This window comes from Carassius auratus, chromosome 5 (genome assembly GCF_003368295.1).
Source record: "Carassius auratus strain Wakin chromosome 5, ASM336829v1, whole genome shotgun sequence".
NCBI classification, from domain to species: Eukaryota; Metazoa; Chordata; class Actinopteri; order Cypriniformes; family Cyprinidae; genus Carassius; species Carassius auratus.
The window spans coordinates 16,094,263-16,116,215 of NC_039247.1; the positions used below are offsets into that span (position 1 = coordinate 16,094,263).

The 21,953-nt window shown below is 42.6% G+C and overlaps 2 protein-coding genes across 2 annotated transcripts; one reads left to right on the forward strand and one right to left on the reverse strand.

The window, feature by feature from the left end:
* Nucleotides 1–676: 676 nt before the first annotated feature.
* On the reverse strand, nucleotides 677–7,558 carry LOC113078074 (elongation factor 2-like). Its single transcript, XM_026250369.1, has 15 exons — nucleotides 7,404–7,558; nucleotides 4,912–5,126; nucleotides 4,635–4,816; nucleotides 4,266–4,477; nucleotides 3,979–4,166; nucleotides 3,765–3,870; nucleotides 3,579–3,692; nucleotides 3,356–3,494; nucleotides 3,075–3,270; nucleotides 2,714–2,972; nucleotides 2,528–2,635; nucleotides 2,089–2,442; nucleotides 1,821–2,003; nucleotides 1,607–1,739; nucleotides 677–1,070 (listed from the first exon to the last, which is right to left on the reverse strand). The coding sequence occupies exons 1-15, from the start codon at nucleotides 7,404–7,406 to the stop codon at nucleotides 877–879; spliced, it is 2,586 nt and encodes an 861-aa protein (XP_026106154.1). The 5' UTR covers nucleotides 7,407–7,558; the 3' UTR covers nucleotides 677–876.
* A 1,342-nt stretch (nucleotides 7,559–8,900) lies between these two features.
* Nucleotides 8,901–21,342, forward strand: fancg (FA complementation group G). Its single transcript, XM_026250452.1, has 14 exons — nucleotides 8,901–9,115; nucleotides 9,222–9,306; nucleotides 9,382–9,507; nucleotides 9,619–9,809; nucleotides 10,731–10,872; nucleotides 11,126–11,256; nucleotides 11,473–11,619; nucleotides 12,546–12,700; nucleotides 12,851–12,917; nucleotides 13,006–13,313; nucleotides 13,402–13,442; nucleotides 20,655–20,822; nucleotides 20,924–21,038; nucleotides 21,192–21,342. Exons 1-14 carry the CDS (start codon nucleotides 9,047–9,049, stop codon nucleotides 21,292–21,294), a joined length of 1,848 nt encoding a protein of 615 aa, XP_026106237.1. The 5' UTR covers nucleotides 8,901–9,046; the 3' UTR covers nucleotides 21,295–21,342.
* The last annotated feature ends 611 nt before the right edge of the window (nucleotides 21,343–21,953 follow it).

The window sequence follows — 21,953 nt, forward strand, 5'->3', positions numbered from 1 at the left end:
CGGATGGGGATCTTTTGTCTTTGAGAAATCTGCTTTAATTGCTAATGGTAATTTAGTTAATAGACATGAGTTGTGGTTTGAATTAATTTCATATATCTTATTGGATTATGAGTCATACAACATAATGTCAATTTAACTTCTGAAGGCATGTAAAAGGTTATTTATTTTGGTAACACTTTAAGGTGTCCTTGTTACACATTACATGTACTTTTATAATAAAAATTAATTATGCATAATTACATGCAAGTAACCCTAACCACATTGTAAGTACATGTAGTTATTTAATATTACTTAGCACTAAAATTTATAATTGCACTGAAGGACACCTTAAAATAAAGTGTAACTTTTATTTATTTTAGATGTTCCCCCGTTACGTGTACTATTTGGAATTAAGCATGCTTTTATTATGGATTCTTTTTTTTTTTTTCACAAGTTGTTGTAAGTCCAGAGCTTTATTGTCCCTCCCAGCCAGGGCTGAGGTTTTTAATTGACCTAGCCCTCCATTGATAATGGCACAGATAATGTTTAGAATCTTAAATTTTTTGCCAAAAGGAGGGCACAGTTCAAGATGGAAAATATACATCTTTAGACATGTAAACCAATGCACAGTGATTCGATCGTGATTTCTTATTAGTCTAAAAAAATATATTTTTAAATGTGAATTATTAAGACCGGATAGCTGTTTTATTGGTTTTATTTATGGACACATCCAGACATGTTTACCGATCTCAGATTTTATTTGCAAATTGCAGATTTGAATATTTAAATTAACCTCTTTTGAATGTGTAAACATTACGCAATACACTTGATTACAGAGTCATCAAGTTAACATTGTAAGTTTAATGGCTTCGATCACCATTTACAGTCCAGAGAAGTTTATAGTTTGTCCAGGAAGTTGTCCAGTGCTGGGATGCCCTCCTTCAGACCTTTGCGTTTACGGGTCTCAGCCACAATTTGGCAAGGTTTGCTGTTTACGTCATATGGATCACCTGGCAAAATCTGCCAGTGGTCAAACACACACTGAGGGAAGGCCTGTCCACTTGTGTTAGACCTCAGGTCTGCAGTGAAGCCTGTACAGAAACGAATAAAGGAAAATATAGGCTCCATAGAAACCATTTCTAAATTAACATATAAATGTATAACATTTGGGAACGCTACAAAATTGGGGTCCAACTTTATATTAAGTGATCTTAACTACTGTGTACTTGCATTTAAATTAACCATTTGGTACAATGCACTCATTTTGTACATGCATGTATTTTTTCACTGTACTTATGTTTAAAAAAATAATTGCAATTACATCTGTACAATTACACTGTCGATCCATCCCTTACACCTTAACCCACCCTTAAACCTAAGCAGACCACCATACCTTAATATCAGCAAAAGTGTTATGCAATACAATATGAACACAATAAGTACACTCTACTTATTTTTGATTTAAGTACATAGTATTTAAGGACACTTAATATAAAGTGGGACCAAAACTTTTTACCTGCAATAACAAACGTGTTTAATTGTAAATATGAAAATGGTTTAAATGTCTATTGCATTCATTTTGAACAAATTTATCATGCGCTGCCATGAATCTGGATTATTAACTCACCAAATGATTCATTTACAGGTAGGTATGCCTTCACAACAAATATAGGTGTACCAGCCACTTGGGACTCCTCAAACACATGGCCTCTTTTTTTGTTCAGCACACCATAGATGCCACCAACCACCTGCTCTGGGCACTGGAGGAGAAAAGGACATTTATTAACAACATCATGGTTGCACTCATGGTTTTTTCTGTTCTAGGAATCCACCATGTGTACCTGAATCTCGACCAGGTAAATGGGCTCCATGAGTCTTGGCTTGGCAGTGAGTACACATGCATACAGAACTCTGCGGGCTGTGGGAATGATCTGACCGCCACCTCTATGAATGGCATCAGCGTGAAGAGTGACATCATGAATGTCAAATCGGACTGCACGCATGTTCTCTTCACAGAGTGCACCCTGTTAAAGTAACACAAAGTAATATCTCATTAATGTGTGGGAATGACTCAGCATATATTAAAATATATAACCTTTCTTTACTCACTTCTTTGGTTGCCCACTGGAAACCAGCCACTACGCTGTCCTTTATCTCATTCAGATACTGAACTCCCTTTGTGACATCCACAAGGATGTTGGGCCCTGTGCCATCTGGTCCGAAGCACCAAATCTTACGGGCCTCAGTGACCTCCCACTCGTACGTCTCAGTCAGGTAGCGAGCTCTCTGTTTGAGCTCCTGGCGAGCGGCCACTTCACCCTTATCAATGTCCTCAGCTAGGCCATCTGGAAAGGGCCGACATTTCATGTACAGACGATTGTGCTTGTTGGGAGACTTGGACAAGCAAACCTGGTCTGATTCCTCACTGACGGTTTCACGACATGGCACAACTGGGTCTGATTTCTGCAACAACAAAAAAATGGCCCCATGCTCTTAATGGAAAGAAAAGAAAAACAAAATATCTTTAAACTTGTCATCGAAGTGCTACCTTCAGGGGGACGCAGGCATGATCTTCCTCAAGGTCTTTCAGGCAGATCTCCAGATGAAGCTCTCCAGCACCTGCCACAATGTGCTCACCAGACTCTTCAATGAAACACTAGCAGAAGAAACTTGTGTTTGTTATTGGAAAGACTTAAGTTTGTTTATACCATTATTGCCCAGCTAAGATATTCACCTGAACCATAGGATCAGACTTGGCCAGGCGTTTAAGACCCTCTACCAACTTTGGCAGATCAGCTGGGTTCTTGGCCTCCACAGCAACTCTCACCACAGGACTAACACTGAACTTCATAATACGCATGTTGTGAGCATTCTCAAAAGTGGTAATAGTGCCAGTCTTAATCAGGAACTGATCAACCCCAACCAAACCAACAATGTTCCCGCATGGCACATCTTCAATGGGCTCTACGTAGCGACCCATCATCAAGATAGTTCTGAGGAGTACATAATGTTATCTTAATGTTAAGAAGGGTAATGATCCTCAAATCATCAATCGAGAATGTCTTATATGGTATATGTAACTGACAGCAGCAAACCTTTGGATTGGCTTTATGTACAAGTCCTCCTTTTTCCCTGGTGTGAAGTTTGGGCCCATGATGCGCACCTTCTGCCCTGTAGAAACGACACCAGAGAAGACACGACCAAAGGCATAGAATCTACCCTTGTCAGTGGAAGGCACCATCTTAGAGATGTACATCATGAGCGGAGCTTTAGGATCACAGTTCTTTATACCTGAAAGGTCAAAGGTGTAATGTGAAAAAGTAGGTAAAAAGGGACATCCTTGAAGTGTCAAAGACCTCGCAATGTTAAGCCTCACCCATGGCGGCCTCATCATCTCCAGGTCCCTCATAAAGCAGGTCACAGCGGTACCTTTGGGCAGTGACAGGAGAAGGAAGATGGATGGTGATCATCTGGAGCAAAGCATCACCTGCAGGCAACCAGCGGCGCATCACAGCCTGGAGGCATCGAAACAATGACGTGTCAGCAACGACAGAAGAATAAGGGTGCAGATTCTCAGAAGTTTAGTTCTTTAAATATACCTTAAGTAGAGGTTTTCCTTCTTTTTCTTTGTCTTCTGCATCAAGCTTTACTTCAAGCTTCTCAATCAGTTTCTGGGTCTCTTCTTTTTGGAAATTCATAATGGCATGAAAAACCTGTGGAATAAGAGATGAACTGTTAGTGAGTCATTGTAGCAAGAGATAAGAAGAACTGATTTAAAAGCAAACCTTAAAGATTGGATCCAAGACAAGCTGGCAGAAAGTACGAGGAAGCTTCTTGCCATCTGCATTGGATGCAGATTTGCTGAATTTTCCACAAGAGGGATCAAAGTACCTGAAAAAGATGGATTTGAGTTAAAGAGTATTTTGTATAAACACACAATTTATACTGGAAATCACATGGGCAGCTCCAGTGTCTTTTTTTTTCCAACAAGATGCTTACTTATCTCCCCAAAGCTTTTTCATCATGTCCTCCACTTTCTTCGCCCGTTCTGCCGGAGGAAGGTCTGCTTTTTTCTCATCTCCTTTCGCAGCAAACTTGGCCACATACATCTCAGCGAACTGCTTCAGAGTAAAAGCCCAGCCATGGAGGCCTGATCCAAATCCAACAGTCCCAATCACAGGATCCACCTAAGGCACCCCCCCAAATCAATAAGGAACAGATAAATAAAAGCATATATTTTACTCATAAAGTTGACTTTTCTGATTCAACTGCTACTGATCTGTTACCATAATGTTTCCCATTGGTCCATGCTCTCCTTCACCGAAGGTTGAGATGATGACGTTGACATTCTCCACGATCCTCTGGAAGGTTTGAAAAAGCTCATCGGGATCCAGCTGCAACTCGAGGAGGGCACGATCCATCTTGTTCATCATCAAGACAGGCTTGATGCGCTCTGCAATGGCTTGTCTCAAGACGGTTTCAGTTTGCACACATACACCTGTGGAACAATTCAAATTTTGCTTACTATAAGGTTGCACGAGGAAACCATCGGTGTGGTGAATGCTCAAATGTGTTGTTGAATGTCCTTATTGCATTTCAGAGGACCGCCTTCATTAAAGAGTGTGAACTTGATATCCTAAAATGAATTTGCTTACCTGATACACAGTCTACCACTACAAGGGCACCGTCTGTCACTCTTAGAGCTGCTGTCACCTCAGAGGAGAAGTCAACATGTCCTGGTGAGTCGATCAGGTTGATAAGGAAGCCGAAACCATCTCTACACTGCTTAATGAAGGCTGAGTCATTCTCACTGAGCTCATAATATAAAGAGATGGCCCTGTGAGGGAAACATAGGTAGAGGGTTTCAGTGTTGGCAAAAAATGTCATTATGGTATTTCCTCTGTAATTAACTTTTTAAACATAAATCCCTACGTTGACTTTATGGTGATACATCTCTCCTGTTCATCTTTTCTGGTGTCAGTAAATCTGGTCTCTCCTGCACGAGCAGAAGCAATAATACCGGCCTTGCACACCAAGGAATCAGTGAGAGTAGATTTGCCATGGTCCACATGGGCGATCACAGACATGTTCCTGATGTTGGACTTTTTGTCCATGATCTCCCGAATCTGATTTACTGTGAAGTTCACCTGAGGGACAAAGACAAGTTTGTCGAGTGTTGATTGTGGAGTAAATATGATTGAGTGCTGGTGTGTGGGGGACAAATATGATGTCAAAACAAATGAATACCACGGGCTCATAGTTTAAAGGATGGGAACCTACAAAAAGCTCATGCATTTAATTCCTCAATACAAGCTAAATATATATTTTTTTATTATTGTTATTAAATTTACAGACATAAAAGAAAAAGAGGATAATGCAAGAATTGCAATTTTGGTGACTGTATATGAACACTAGAACTGTATATGTCATATTATATAATGTTGTTCACACCATTAAAACCACAGGTTACGCAATGTAGGGCCATATAATAACCTTACTATAGTCAATAATCACACAGTCAAGAAACACACACCCATACTGACACATGATAATGCAGTAAACATTAAATAAATATTAATGAAATAATTAAAGATTAAATATATTTTCAAATTATAATAATTATATTACAAGTTATGAGATGGTTCAAGCAGGTAATTCTGGGTATGCGTCTTCTCACGTAAATTGAAAGGTTTCTGTGTATTTTATTTTAAAATACAGGCTAATATATTCGAAATGTCTGTTTTTACTGTATATGGTCAAGTTAGTTCAACTTCTTACGCGTTAAAACATTTTACTATCATTTTCCCATGTATCATGCTTTCAAACAGTAAACGCAGATTTCATGAACGCTTAGCGCTTGATAACTGAGCGCGCGCTGAAGAGCGCAGTTCCAGGAGAGCCGCGGTGCTTGCAACCTCAAATAATCACCTAGCAACTAATTTAGCTATTTTTAAAATGTATTTGCCAACTTTTAGCAACTGTGAACCAAATTACGCTTTTTTTGTTCTAAATTACACACACAAAAAAGAGGAAATCAAAGATTTTTTGCACACGCATCACGTAAATTAGATTGCTAGTTGCAATTGTTCAATAATAATTGTTCATTTATGAACAATTGCAGCTCATTAGTTTGTACCTGCACTTGTTTATCAGATTAAAATGAAATATTGTAGAAAAATTTAACTCGTGATCTGTTTTCTGAAATGACAGCGATGACACATAATATATACATGATCGGTCATGATTAGCCAATGTGTGACGCTACTTTTTGCTGACTTCATAACTTAGTAACAACTCTCAAACGAGTTAGATAGGGAACTTTAGTTGAACGCTTTAACATTATATTATAAATACGACGGGATCGGGAATATTCCGAGTTTATGAATGCGCAGGACGCGGACGGTGTTGAAGCGCGCGCACACCGGAAGCGGTCACTCGGATGAGGGCGCAACAATGAATGAAACGTAGCGCACCAGCTTCAGACAGGCTTTTAAGTAGAAAGTACTTTTCAAAACACGGCGCATTAAAACATGAAGCTTGATGCCAGTCAAACTCGAGACGAAAATAATGTGCGTGCTTATTATGATTATTGGGGTAATCTGCAGGAAGCGCAAAAATAAAATAAAGTGTGTTTATCAGTGCGTCGTGTATTCTATATATCTTAAGAGAAAAAAATAAGATGTTCTTAAGAATAATTTTAAGAATGTTTTAAGAATTTTTCCAGAATTGCACTTAAGAACATTCTTGCGAACTTCGTGGAATTTATCTTGAGAAATGTCTTAACTTATTTCTTAAAGAGATGTTTGTGAATCCCGCCCCTGGTTGTAACTTATATCTATGCAGTTTGGCGTTGGGATTGCATAATGATGCATTCGCTCAATGGCATAACAATGTCTTTTAGCAACAGTTTGTCCTCCCTTTAGAAACTCCCCTAAAAGATCCGTGGGCGTATGGCGTAGTCGTTATTCCACCGTGCGCGCGTGCACCGTGCTGGGCCATAACCATAACCATGAAATAACAGGGATTACTTTCACGTAAAAACAAAGATCTAGCCGCATGCGGTTGTGCTTTACATTTACGCGTAGCAGCCGGTTACATGACGAACTTACTGCACTCGTGATTTATCCATTTTGGATCCCACTGAATAAAAATACGTAACGTTATATTTGAATGCGTCATTCTATTTGCTGGCCATTTTATAATAAAGACAGCAATGAAATGTTCAGAGTATGATTCAAGTTCAAGGTTGACACAAAGGCAATAATCTTCTAAGCAGGCTGTCATTACATCATTGACATCAGAATAAGATAAGTTTTTATAATGACTGAAGAAATGCGTCCTAAATGTACAAAAATGTTTTCATATAATTTAGCGCTTCAGTCCGTTTTAATGCAGCCTGGTGAACTGACGGTGAAATATCGTACCATTTTGGTGAATGAGTCCCAAGTGTAGGACGGTCTCGCGCTGCGGTTACGGTTGCTGCTCTTCTCCGTCGGATGACTTGGGAAATAGTGATGGCTCGTTTTGAACAAATCTTTAATGTGACTCGGAACGAACGAGTCGTCTCGGAGAGTGATTCGTTCAGTCGCGCATGCGCAGTATTCTATAGTTCTTTAGTCAATGCAGTCTGAGTCGGAAATATAATTGATTAGTTCAACTCATGATTCTTCGGGTTTTTCGAGGCTTTGTTCATCACTTGACAGACCCATAAGCTTTAATCTATGCAGTCTGAGACGCAAAGAGACTTAATAATATTAATAACCAACTATTCATTACCTTTCGTTACAACAATCTTTTCTGTTTGTTATAGCTTTATAGTTTTGTATTGATTGTAGTGTGATCAACGTTTGCGTAAGTACTAGTAGACATGTTAGGGAAGTAATACGTAAGATTTTAATTACATTTGATAAAACGAACGAAATGACTCGGGAAAAAGATTCGTTCATTTTGCTGAACGACTCTCAAAGGTCCGAGTCGGTAAAATGATCCGAACTCCCCATCACTATTGTGAAAGAGAGAGAGCCTGATACGTCGAATTAGCATTAGTTTATGCTGATGCTGCGACAGAAAGCACTGAGTCATGTAGTCAAACTATAACGACAAAAAAGAGTTCGTGTGTTTATTGTTTATGATCAAACCTACAAACATTTGATATCTATTAAAAGCCCTGAATAAAACTGTGGCATAGTCTCAGAGAAATTCACTAAAATTCAACACACAGCACAGCAGGTTAAAACATAGTGAGCCACACACACACACACACACACACACTATATATATATATATATATATATATATATATATATATATATATAGTGTGTGTGTGTGTGCTCTTGTTTTTGTGACATATCACGACTCAACTCTGTATAATGACATGGGTATGACACAGGTATTACATGAGAGGGTGACTTATGGGGATATAACCCATGTCCCCATTTTTCAAAACGCATATAAATCATACAGAAAGAGGTTTTTTTTTTTTTTTTTTTTTGAGAAAGTAAAAATGCACAAAGTTTCCTGTGAGGGTTAGGGTTAGGTGTAGGGTTGGTGAAGGCCGATAGAATATACAGTTTGTATAGTATAAAAACCATTACGCCTATGGGATGTCCCCACTTTCCACAAAAACAAACACGTGTGTTTGTGTGTGTGTGTGTTATATTTCACATCTTTTTTGATGTCTCCATAGTCTTGAAAATAAGGAATATGAAACAAAAAAGGTTGTTGTTTTTACTCCACATTTGTCTTTATTTGAGGATTTAATCTATGAGATCAAGTTCTTAAAATGAACTGAAGAGGGAAGCAATACGCCTTTGAAGCGTCTAAAATAATAGATCAGGGCTCCATATACATATTTTCACTAATACATCCTCAACAGCAGACGGCGCTGTTATCGTTACTCATTTGTTTAGACTCGGTGGAGGGAGAGTTCGAATCAGAATCAGACGAGGAAGGTAACTTACTGACAGAGAGCGGCTTTGGTACTGAATCAGAAACCAGAATCGGTGGCTTCCTACAGTAGATATGAAATATTAGACACCTTTAACTGCCTCTGTTTACAGTTTTTGTCATGTCGGTCATTCCCTGTTTAGTTGACAGATGGAGTGAGGAGAATAACAACATAATTTTGACTTGGAAGGTACTGTTGCGAAATTAATTTATATACATGATGTGTGTGTGTGTATTTGTTTACAATACTGTTAGACTTCACCCAGACATACTCACTTGCCAAATTACGGTTTCAGCAAAATGAGCGAGGCCTTGAACCAGATCATCATTTTAAGAAGCGATGCTGGTCTGAAAGCTTTAAACTGCTGCAGAAAATTCAAGGTATTTTCATGTTACTTTTGATGTCTGTAAGTAAGGTGACATTAGAAGCTCATAATCATAACTGTGTTTACACAGGAATCCCAGCAGCTACTGAACGACTCCAACTTGAAATGACCGTTTCATATAATACGTTTTTATTCTCGTTGGATTTCTCCAATGCAAGTGAAATAGAAGAAAGTCTCACCAACAGTTTATTAAGAGGTAAATAACACTATGTCTTATTTTTTCAAAGATTAATATTATTAATATATGCAGTAGTTATTTGTGTGTTTTATATTTCCTCTGCCTTTGTTTTTGTTTTGTTTTCTGTAGCTTTAGAGGCGTGTGGATCTCAGGTGTCCTGTTCTGACCCGGTTCAGTTATGGGAGACTGTTCTGCAGACTTTTGACGCCTCAGTCTTTGTGCCTTGTGTCCACAAGCTTCTGCTCATCCAGTGGATGCTGTGGCTCATGCAGGGTCAGTTAGAGAGGGTTCTTACTCTTCTGATGCAGACTAATCACAAGGTATTCATTTTTGACAGTTTTTATTTAAATTATTTTAAGAATTATTATCAAGTCCCCCTTGGAAGTTTGCTGAAGCTTCCTAGTGGTCCCCGGCTCTCTGGTTGAAAACCAATTATTTCTTGTTATGTTTATGTTACATCTGATAATTTCTGAAATCACATGTGTAATGTAGGCTTTCCCCCCAGATTTCTCCTAGTGAAAGCAGAATCTCAAATGTTTTGTAGCATAATGGTGCCTTAGAGGACTTGTATCTGTGAAAACTTCCCACCAGTCAATTGGAAAGTGAGGGGATTTTTTATTTTTTTAATTTTACTTTTTTGCCCCTATTAAATAATAAAGATAAATCTCAAACCTGAAATGTTCTGAATGCACAATATACTTATACACAATACCTTCCCATTACAGATTGAACATATTTATTTGGATTTAAGATTTTAATCTAATGAACAAGAATGAGTAAAGTGTTTATACATGTAAATGTACATTGAAATGAGCTTTGGTTAACAGTTCCCCCCAACCCCCACCCCCCCACCCAAAAAGCCCATCCTGAGATTAGATATTTAGTTTTCCATAAATGTCCATATAACCAAAGTGTTTTGTGGGCCATTAAACTCATGGTTTGTTATAACATAACATAACATAACATAACATAACATAACATAACAAAACAAAACAGAGGTAATCACTCCAAAAGCTAGTAAACATTTTAAATAGGCAAAGTAACCTCTACTGGAGCACTTGAGATGGATTTAAACAGTATCTTTTTGAACAGTAATGTAGCTGTATTTTATAGTTAAACACATCAGATGTAAACAAGAACTTGCCTAGTAAAGTGACCTAAGAATGATTTTAATTGTTCCTGTTAATACTGGTATTTTTAAGTGTCTGTATTACACTGCTGTCGTTCACATATCCTCTCAGAGAGAGCGTTCAGCACCTGTGAATCTACAGACAGAAACCCGAAACCTTGCTTTGAGCACAGAAGAAGACTCCTCGCTAAAGGTTGCCATGGCAGCAAAGGACCTCAAGGATCTCTTGCACATCTGCACTGTAATGTGTCAAGGTACGGACTGTCGAAACTAAGATCTAGACGATTTCATTAAACAATGTGATCAAGCCTTTATTTAAATATTTGTATCACATACAGGTCCATATTAATGTCACAAGAAATACATATAACATATAAGATTTGTTATATGAAAAGGATCAACAACATTGTATTGAAGTAAATGCAATACAGATCTTGTTTCTTTGTTATGTAAAACATAATAAATAGTAGAACTGCCATTATCCCTACAATGTGTTTTCTGGTTTAGGGGTGGAACAGATGAAGAAGGAAAAATATTCTGAGGCCCTTGAAGCTTTTCAGGAGGCAGAAGGCCTCCCAAGTCCCAGAAGTCTCTTGGCACAGTTACACAACCTCACAGGCCAGAGTTTTGCTAAGCTGGTAAGAAGCTCTGTTCTACAATGAACTAAATAGACCTAAATAGACATAATCTTAAATAAACAGTCCCTGAACCATTTCCGGTTTATATTTGATTAATTGAATTAAGCTTGTTACATTAGATTAACTGTTTCATGTATGGTAGATCAGAATTTGAGCAAACACTTTTTATCTTGAGTTCAGACACTCTCAGTGGCTCTGTTATTTATGTCCCTGCAGGGTCAGCCCCATTGTGCTCTCCACTTTTACAGGAAGGCAGTGGAGGTGGATGGTGCTTGCCATAGTGCACTTTATCAAAGTGCGCTGGTGTTCAGACAGCTTGGCAATCCAAAGGCAGAAATGGAGGCCTTGCATCTCCTTTACTCAGTAAGTTATTCTGTACACAAATGATTGATTATTTATGCAGTGTGCCTTGTGCTTTAAAGCATGTTTGAAAGATGCATGTACACACATGCTTTAAAGTTCACTTCAAAAATTGCTCAGATGTGGAAAAATGTAGCATTACATTACTTGCACCTCTGTTGTGAATGGGTGCCATCAGAATGAGTTCAAACAGCTGATCAAACATCACAGTTATCCACACAACTCCAGTCCATCAATTCACATCTTGTGTAGTGAAAGGCTGCATGTTTGTAATATACAAATTCACCATTAAGACATTTTTAACGTCTTCTATCCATAATTGTTGGTGGATTTTAATTTGAGAGGACAACGGGGGACAGACTTTTTTATGGATTAAGTGTTATTATGAATCATGGACTGGCAATTTGGCCTGAAGCAAGTAAAAATGCCTTAATAATCAATTTGTTTCTTACAAACTCGTATCTTTTCACTTCAAACGACATTAATTGATGGACTAGAGTCAGGTGGATTATACTGATGTTTTTATGGGCTGTTTGGACTTTCATTCACTGTGGAGAATCAATTGGTGATGTGATGCTAAAAGCTTTTCTGACATTTTTAGCAATTTTTCGTTTTTGTGACCTATTCGTTAACTGCTTGTTATATCAGAGAACGCATAACGGCTCATTACTATATTGAAAACGATAAAAAAATTTAGTAAGTGCCTGAGGTCCATATCTCATGACTGTCTTCTAGTGTCAATGAAGTAGATGTAAACAAGTCGATTTAAGTAGCAACATGGCTCAGGTGACACTGAAGGGTTGTTTTAGTCCAAACAGAAAAGGATATTTCACATCTTTTCAGAATTCTTCATTAAATGTAGTTCCTGCATGCTATGTAGTGTCCTTTTGAAGTGTTTGTATAATACTTTTCTCTTGCTTTGTTTACAGGCAGTCCAACTGCAGTCTGATAAAAGTTCATCTAGTGCTTCACTGGTCTCTCCAGCTATGCTGTTTGGTGGTGCACAGATGAGCTTCATTAGCAGAGTCCCTTCCCCTTCTCTGATTCTGCACACTTTGGCACACACATGTGTGTTCAATGGCAGGCAAGTGATTCCACAACAAGGACAAATGCTTGAATCATATATCAAATCTGAATACAGAATCAATCAGATTTTTAGATCTAGAAAACCTAACCTAACCTAAACAGCTAATCAAAATAAAATAAAAATGTATATATATATTGTGTCAATCAGCATTTCAGATGGTGTTGAGTACTATCTAGATCTGTTGGCGTCACTGCAGTCAGATGGCAAAGATCTTGTAAGGAACGCAAATTTTCAGTCATCACATTTGAAAGTAGAGCTTATAAACACTAGAACTGATTCAGAATGACCTGTCTGTGTTCCAGATACAAAAAGGAGATGGCACTTCTTTTCCCAGAATCCCAGTGGTCTACCTTGAAGCAGGATTTGCTTTATTAAAAGCTAACCGTTATTGTGATGCGCTTGTGGTCTGTGAGGAAGTCATCACCAGCACTTTGGACGTCCTTCCTGAGAGATTGCTGCTTGATGCTGATGAAAAGCTAAAAGGAGCTGATTCTGATGTTGTACTAGAAAATGTAGATCTTGTGTTATGGGCTGGTGCAGCCCATCTGCTTCAAGCACAAGCCCACTGGAAACTGAAGGACACCAAAGAGGCTATTACAGATTTTACAAGGTACAATGTCAGTATTGGTTTCATTCCATACCTTGCTGTGTTGGCAAACCATGTTTCTTTTTCTTATGTTCTCATTCTTTCCTTTCAGAGCGATTAATCAACTGTTTAAAGTGTTCATTAAACAGAAAAGTAAGTGATCTCGCTTTCCAGTCTGACCGTTGCTCTAACAAGATGTGTGTTCATATTCAAAATCATATCTGTTTTTGTTTGTGAAGTATCACCCAGTACTACGATCCTTACAGATATATTTATCCGTACACAAATGTTTTTATCATGTGGTCTTCATTGGGTATATCTATTAAAAATCTGCTTTCAAGGAAGGAAGTACCGTAAAACTTCAAATAATAGCCTGGGCTTCTATTTACCCAAATCGCCGAACTGCACCGGCTTGTATTTGAGACAGGCGTCTATAAGAGACAGGCCTTTAATTTAGTGTTGAGATGTTCAAGCATGACAGTAGGAGGTTACCACATTATATTACGTTTTATTTATAATTAATTTGAATGTGTTTAAGAAATCATTTAATGTAAGAAATGTCTTTGGCTATTGGCAGCTTAAAAAAATAATCATAAAAAACGAAACTATGTGACCGTGATGGCAGGAACAATACAAGTTAACTTACCCCTAAACGAATGTGTTTAACAAATAATTTAGTGTAAGAAATGTCTTATATTATTGGCAGCATAAAAAAAACGAAACGATGTGACAGCAAGGGTCAGAACAATATTACCGCTAAAATCCATTGAGCATATGAACTTGTTGCCCAAAACATATCAACAAGAAAGAATGAAGGCTACCCTGCAAAACAACTGCAATCATGTGATAGAAAATTACTCTATTCATCACTATGATCATCCCTGCGATCCTCAATTACAAGTTCATTGGCGAATTCCTCCTCCACGTCGCTCTCCTCCACTTCTCCCTCTCCAGCCTCCGCTAACTCTGCCTGCCTTGCTTGCACTAAACACAGCTCTCGCCCAGATGCGCACGGCTCTCCCTCTTTTAAACAATGGATAAGGTGATCCTCACCTCTATCAGAAGCTACTGTCAGGCCACATTCCTAAGGATAACACCCCGAAGTTAATGAAATATATCCCCTCCTCTTTCTCCCTCGAACACACACACACACGCGCGCGCGCACACGCGCAAGCATACCTTCAAGGAATTTTTCAGCCGCTCCGTATCCAGTTCTCTTTGTATCAACCGAGAAATGTCGCTGCTTCTCCTGAATTTTGTTCGGCAAATTTGAAAACTGTCAGCTTAAAATGTCAAATCATACTTAGGCCTATTTATTTTTGTCTCCATGGAGGTATTGAGAGAATTAAGAAAAACGTCCCCGGTTACTCACGTAACCTTAGTTCCCTGAGAGGAGGGAACGAGACATTGCGTATGGGGAAATCCATTTCCTCGAAATTATGAAGTCTGATTGAATAACTCTTTTGCTTGCAAATAGCCAATGGCGCCCTCGCCCTCACCTGATTGGCTGACAGCCATCAATATAGGTGACGGTGGGCGCCAAAACCCTCAGAATCTTCCACTGAACGAGAGTAATGAGGCTGGAAGGTTTTTCCACACGGCAGGTTACGTAATGTCTCGTTCCCTCCTCTCAGGGAACTAAGGTTACGTGAGTAACCGGGGACGTTCCCTTATCGAGTCGGTCTCTCGACATTACGTATGGGGAACAATAAAACCCCCGCCGTGTGGGAAATACTGTCCGGCCCAGCTCGCATCGAGCCACAGAAGAGCATAAGCACTAGCTCTTACAGCGCGTTAGCTCTAGGTCGGGTACCGGACCTGGTTGAAACACCTCTTGGCACAGAGCCAAATCAGCTCTTACACCATCGTAATCCAGTGCACCCAGATAAGCAACACTGGTGTGATATGGGGAAAATGCAGCAATATGTTGGTGCTTGGGAATACACTGCCGGCTTATAATGCGGGCATAATAAAGGGACCACATTAGATAGTGAATGAATACCTCAACCACAGCTATTACAACAATAACTGACGCTGACCTGGTAGAACCACGGCTAGTGCACGCGCTAGGTAGGGCGTGCCCATAGCTTAGTCCAAAGACTGCTCAACTCCCTCCTCCTGCACTGACAGCACATGTGATGCGAACGAGGGAATGTCCAGATTATAGAATCTCGCAAACTTGTTGCGAGACGACCAGCCCGCTGCGAAACAAATGTCCTGAATAGACATACCTTTCGCCCAACCCCATGACGACGCCAAACTCCTTGTGGAGTGGGCGTGCACCCCGATTGGGCAGGCGGTTCCCCGGGAAGCATAAGCTAGTCGCACAGCCTCCACTATCCAGTGTGATAGCCTCTGCTTCGACAGCGCGCTGCCCTTCTTGGCACCCGTGTAGCAGACGAAAAGCTGCTCTGAAGTTCGAAACTGGCTAGCTCTGTTCACATATGCACGCAGGGCACGCACGGGGCACAAAGCGCACTTCTGAGACACTGAATTACCTTCCTCCTCGGGGCAAAATGCTTGAATTGTAACTATCTGAGCTCTGAACGGCGTTGAGAGCACTTTAGGCGAATAACCGCGTTTGGGTAAAAGTCTGACCATACAATCGTCCGGTCCAAACTGCATACACGCGCTGTTCACTGACAGGGCATGCAAGTCTCCCACTTGTTTCCCGCAAGCTAGCGCGAGCAGTAGCGCCGTCTTAAATGAGAGCACTTTAAGGTCACTAAACTCGGCTGGTTCAAAAGGTGGGTTGGACAGCGCACTAAGCACTAATGACAGGTCCCAGACCGGCATCTGACGAAGGCGGGGTGGATTAAGCCGCCTAGCTCCCCGAAGAAAGCTCGTTATCAGGGGGTGCCTCCCCACTGAATGGCCGTCTAGCAAGTCACGAAAAACGGCGATAGCGGCCACGTAGACTTTCACTGTAGATGGGGTACTGCCAGCATCCAGACGTTCCTGTAGGAAGGTCAGAATAATGGAAATATCGCAACTCCTGGGGTCCTCATTTTTGTCAACACACCAGTTAGCAAATACTTTCCACTTCAGAGTGTATAAACTCCTCGTCGAAGGGGCTCTAGCCTCTGCTATTGTCTGCAGCACTCGCTGATATACTCCACGCTGATCTGCCACACATGCAGATCCCAAAGCTCTGGGTTGGGGTGCCATATGGTGCCCCTCGCCTGGGATAAGAGGTCCCTTCTCGGCGGGATCCGCCACGGGGGAAGCCGTGACATGTTCACCAGTTCCGGGAACCACGGCTGGTTGGGCCATTTGGGTGCTACCAGGATCAACGCACATCTCTCCTCCCTGATCTTCTGCAGCACCAGCGGCATTAACTTGACTGGGGGAAAACCATTTCTTCTGTCCCTTTGGCCAGCCGCTCGACAGCGCATCTCCCCCCAGGGGGGATGCTGTCAGCGAGAAGTACAGAGGGCAGTGGGCGTTCTCTTGCGACGCAAAGAGGTCGATCTCCGCTTTGCCAAACAGATTCCAGATCATATTTATCGTTTGCGGATGGAGCCTCCATTCTCCGTGTACAATGCCGTCCCTGGACAGCATGTCCGCGCCGCAATTCAAACTGCCCGGTACGTGCACTGCTCGAATCGACAGAAGTACCCTGTCTGTCCATAACAGCAGCTGTCTCGCTAATCCCTGCAGGGATCGCGAACGCAAACCTCCCTGGTGATTGATGTACGCCACCACCGCCGTGTTGTCCGTTCTGATGAGAACATGACGGTGTTTCACAAACGGAAGGAAACTCTGCAGCGCTAGATGAACCGCTTCCATCTCCAAGCAGTTTATATGCCAGCGCGTCTGGTCCCCTGTCCATGTACCGAATGCTGGTCTGCCATCGCATAGGGCTCCCCAGCCTGATAGTGAAGCATCCGTAGTGACCACTACACGTCTGACCACTCTGCCCATAGCAGCACCCTGCTCGAATATGGTCGTGCCGAACCAAGGCGCCAGAGTCTCGAGACATGAACGCGTTATGATAAGGCATTCCGTTCCCGCTCTCCACGCCCGCGGCTTCACTCGGCTCTGTAACCAGTGTTGAAGCGGTCTCATGTGTAACAAGCCCAGTCTGCAGACGGAGGCTGCGGCCGCCATCAGACCGAGCAACCTCTGAAACGTTCTTAAGGGGATAGCTCTGCCTTGAATGAAGAGGGCTAGTGTATTTTGAATCGACTGGATTCTCGGCTCTGACAGCTTCGCGGTCATAGAGCGCGAGTCCAGTATCATACCCAGGAATGTGATATATTGGCGCGGCTGCAGTGTGCTCTTCTGAATGTTCACAGACAGCCCCAAACCTGTCAGATGGGCGAGGAGTCTGTGTTTGTGTTCCTCGAGAGCGCTTCTCGACCGTGCGATGACTAACCAGTCGTCGAGATAATTCAGTATGCGCATTCCACTGAGCTTCAGGGGAGCGAGCGCTGTATTCATGCATATTGTAAATACACGGGGAGCCAAAGCGAGCCCAAACGGCAACACTTTGAACTGGTACGCCACACCCTCGAATGCAAAACGCAGGAAGCGCCTGTGATGTGGGGCTATCTGGATGTGGAAGTAAGCATCCTTTAGATCCACTGCAATGAAGTAATCGTCGGGCTGAATGTGCACGAGGATCTGCTTCACAGTTATCATCTTGAACGTGCGTTTCGCGAGCGCTTTGTTCAGTAATCTCAGGTCTAAGATGGGGCGCATACCTCCGTCCTTTTTCGGAACTAGAAAATAACGGCTGTAGAAACCGGAATTTCTCCGTTCCACCGGCACTATCTCTACTGCTTTTTTGGCCAGGAGAGAGGATATTTCTGCTCGTAGCAGCGGGGCGCTCTGTTCTGACACTTCTGTCATAATCACACCGCCGAAGCGGGGTGGTCTGCGAGCGAACTGGAGCGTATAGCCGCGTTTTATCGTGTTGATCACCCAATAAGATGCCGCGGGGAGCGTCGCCCACGCGCTGAGATGACTCAATACGGAGGGTATTAATGCATGCTGCGGCGGGGCGTGCGCACCAGCCACTGGGGAAGCGTTGACCGCTATATGAGTGGCAGGTGACTCGTTTGCGGCTTCTTGCACGGGAACATACATAGTCACCTCCTCGGGTTTCCCCGAGCTTCCGCTTTGCGAAGCGTCTCTTGGAGGAGAGGCTTCGCTTATGTAGCGGGTAATAGTAATAGAAAACATTCTCACAACATTCACATCTTCGACGAACTCTGGGCGGGAACACGCCCTTTTCGCCGCGGGTCCGACGAACACGTCCCGCGCTCTCTTCCCCCTGGCACGAGCATCAGGAACGCTGCTCCTTCTTGCCAGCCGGGCGCCCTTGGCTGCTAGAGGCCGGTTTAGGACCAAAACGGGGCTTCCTGGGCTGCCTCTGGCGGAATGGTGGCTCTGGCTCACGACGCTCTGCCGCGCTCGGGAACGCGCGCCTGGTATTTCCCGCCTGGCGCTGTGCCGAATAAGATCTGGACCTCGCTGCAGGGGGGGCTTGAGGCATCATCTTAGACTGCTTGACGGTCTCGGCGTATTTCTCCGACAGAGATTCCACCGCGACACCGAAAAGACCGGTGCATCCAGGAACTGCCTCTTTTCGGCATCGCGCATGCCGGACAGCGTCAGCCACAGATGGCGATGCAGGACCACAAGGCTGCTCATATTGCGGCCGATTCCCTGCGCTATCTTTTTCGACACCGCGAGAGTGAGATCTGCCGCCGTGCGCAGCTTCCTGAGCGACTCTGGGTCCGGGCTTCCCTCATCCAGGGACCCAAGGAGCCGAGTTTGGAAGACCTGCAGGATTGCCATCGTGTGGAGGGCAGATGCTGAATGTCCAGCAGATATGTACGCCTTCTCGGCGATGTGAGCAGTAGCTAGACATGGCTTAGAAGGCAAAGAGGCGGTTTTCCAGCCGAGAGAAGACGCGAGGTGGGCCGCGATAGCATCCTCGACGGGAGGCGGTCGCGCGTATCCTAATTTCTCCGCCCCTTCCACCGTCGTCAGCAGCTGGGTCCCCTGTGCATGGGCTCGGGCTGAGTAAGGGGAGCACCATGACCGGGTGAGTTCCTCTTGTACCTCAGAGAAAAAAGGCGCGGGTCTCTGCGGGGCTTCAGCCTGGCGGCCCGCGCCGAGGAAAGAACCGTCCATCCATCTCTTAGACGGCAGCTCCTTGGGGGCTGTCCACTCCAATTCCATATCTGCCACCGCCTCCGTGAGGATCGCCATAAGCTCGGCATCCAGCGAGGCGGGGGCGGCTTCAGACGGGGCCTCGGACCACGCTCCCGGGTCTGAGGCATTAGTAGACATGGCGTCGTCCTCGTCATATCCAAACGAGACCATTTCCCGCGCTTCTAGTGGAGGGCAGTAACTGGCCTCAGAGTATGAGAGGGGATCTTCCACGTGAGGGTGGCGTGGGCGTTGGGCCGATGCCAGTACCTCGACAGAATCTGTCGACGGAGCACTCTGCAGTCTCCCGGTTCGCGGCTCGACGGCGGCGGACGGGGGAGAGGCAGGAGATACAGGGCCACCGTTACGGGTAACGGCCAGCCTTGCACGAAGGATCTTGATGGGAAGCTCCTCACAGGCACGACATCCGGATCCTTCGAATGCCGCCTCTGCGTGAGCCCGACCCAGGCACAGCACACACTGCTCGTGTGCGTCCGGGAAATCAATGGGCCCACCACACATGCGGCAAAGAGACATTTTAAAAGTAAAATCACCGGAACGCGAGAGGGGATAATTTTCCACAATTTTCCGCTCTGTATGCGTGAATCCACGGCGAAACCAGACTCAAGTGAAGAAAAAAGATTCTGAGGGTTTTGGTGCCCACCGTCACCTATATTGATGGCTGTCAGCCAATCAGGTGAGGGCGAGGGCGCCATTGGCTATTTGCAAGCAAAAGAGTTATTCAATCAGACTTCATAATTTCGAGGAAATGGATTTCCCCATACGTAATGTCGAGAGACCGACTCGATAAGGGAACTGAAGACTTAAAGAAAGTTCGTTAACCTCTTTATTATGTTGCCATAGTGAGTCGTTCATGAACTGCTGTTGTGTCTGTCACGTGAAATCTAATCAAAACATAGAACAGACGATCTGACGGGTTTGAGAAGATCAAATACAACCCACTACTAAAAAAAAAGACCAGGCCTCTATTTGAGACCGGCCTTTATTTACCCAAACCTGTCGTCTCACCAGGCGTTTAAAAGAGACAGGCGTCTATTTGGGACTCGGCTATTATTTGAAGTTTTACGGTAAGCTGTTTTTCTCTCTTTGGCTTACCAAGGCCACATTTGATGTGTGCACTTGCTCCATTGTCTTCATTATCTTTCATGTACCATTACTTACATGGTTTCATCCAACTTTTAGACTGGAAACAAAAACATTTTGGAAACAGTGAAGCGATGATTGAAAGAATGGTGACTGTGGAAGCAGCAAAAGGGCAAGCACTAGCTGGTAGAGGGCTCTGCTTTCTGGAAGGAGGTCAATTAAAGGAAGCCCTGAGAGATCTTAATGTCAGTCTCCAGATGACACAAGGTATTCACCTGACATGCTGTCATTATAGTGAGTTTGTTGTGATAAGTCTGATACATTGCACTGTTCTTCTCAAATTCACATGTGGAATTGAATTTCACTAGGTTGTAAGAATACCGAGATGTGGCTGACTGAGGTCTTGTGGAGGCTTGATCGTAGAGAGGAAGCATCAGCACACTGGAGAGACGTCCACAGGATTAAAGATGCACCTAAGTCAATGTAAGCTATTAGACAGGTCAAGATCATTCTGTTTTGTGATAATATACTTATATCATGATATGACTTTTACACATGAAAGTCACACATCATTGGAATCTAAAAGAATGCAACTGGTATGGTGAATGTTTAGTAATCTTTTGACTTGGGTTTCAGAAAGCTACCGCTGTATTTGCAGCTATGGCCAGATGAGACCGCTTTTGACTTCAGTGACTTGAAGAAGAAAATCGAGGAGTATATTCAAGGCAAAAAGACATGAGTGATGTCTGAAAGGATGCTCCCTACTACATTCAGCTAAACTGCACCATTTCATTGTTTTGGTGCGTCTTAACCAGAACTACGTACAGAAAAACAGTTTGTGTTGTCTTATTTCCTTTTCAGATGTAACCACGTTGCATTCCACTCATTAGAGCAAATGATTTTTGAGCTCAAGAGAATGCATCCAGACTGGTATCAGATTCTTTGTATGTCTTACACTACAAATTTTTCTGATTAGCATCTTGTTTTTGGAATGGACATGAAACCATTTTATCTATGATCGTGACAAATAAATAATATTTATAATGAAAAAGGATTTGAAAGTATTTTATTTTAACTTTAAATTCTTCGTTTTTATTTCAACCCACAGAGTCACATTATTTACGCATTCAATACATTGTTCATCTTTACTGCTCATTTATATTATTAGACAACATATTCTCAAATACATATGTTTGGCATTTTGTGTCCTTTTGAGATTACCTAATTTGTTGGGAAATGTGGCCTATTTGTAGTGTTGTAGTCAAGACCACCTAAACCAAGAGCAAGAGCAAGACCAGAGTGTGTTGAGACCAAAACAAGGCCAAACCAGCACTCCTGAAATTCATCTGAAAGATCCACATTTATTGTCTGGAACATATGTAATATTTAATCAGTAAA

Bases quoted from the DNA above. Each gene is read 5' to 3' on its own strand.
- fancg (XM_026250452.1), top strand. From the start codon at position 9,047: ATGTCGGTCATTCCCTGTTTAGTTGACAGATGGAGTGAGGAGAATAAC. The intron at 9,116-9,221 runs GTACTGTTGCGA...TTACGGTTTCAG, and splicing joins ACATAATTTTGACTTGGAAG to CAAAATGAGCGAGGCCTTGA. The intron at 13,443-20,654 runs GTAAGTGATCTC...TCCAACTTTTAG, and splicing joins AGTGTTCATTAAACAGAAAA to ACTGGAAACAAAAACATTTT.
- LOC113078074 (XM_026250369.1), bottom strand. The intron at 3,271-3,355 runs GTGAGGCTTAAC...TTGACCTTTCAG, and splicing joins AGATGATGAGGCCGCCATGG to GTATAAAGAACTGTGATCCT. The intron at 2,636-2,713 runs GTGAATATCTTA...TTCTTCTGCTAG, and splicing joins AGTCTGATCCTATGGTTCAG to TGTTTCATTGAAGAGTCTGG.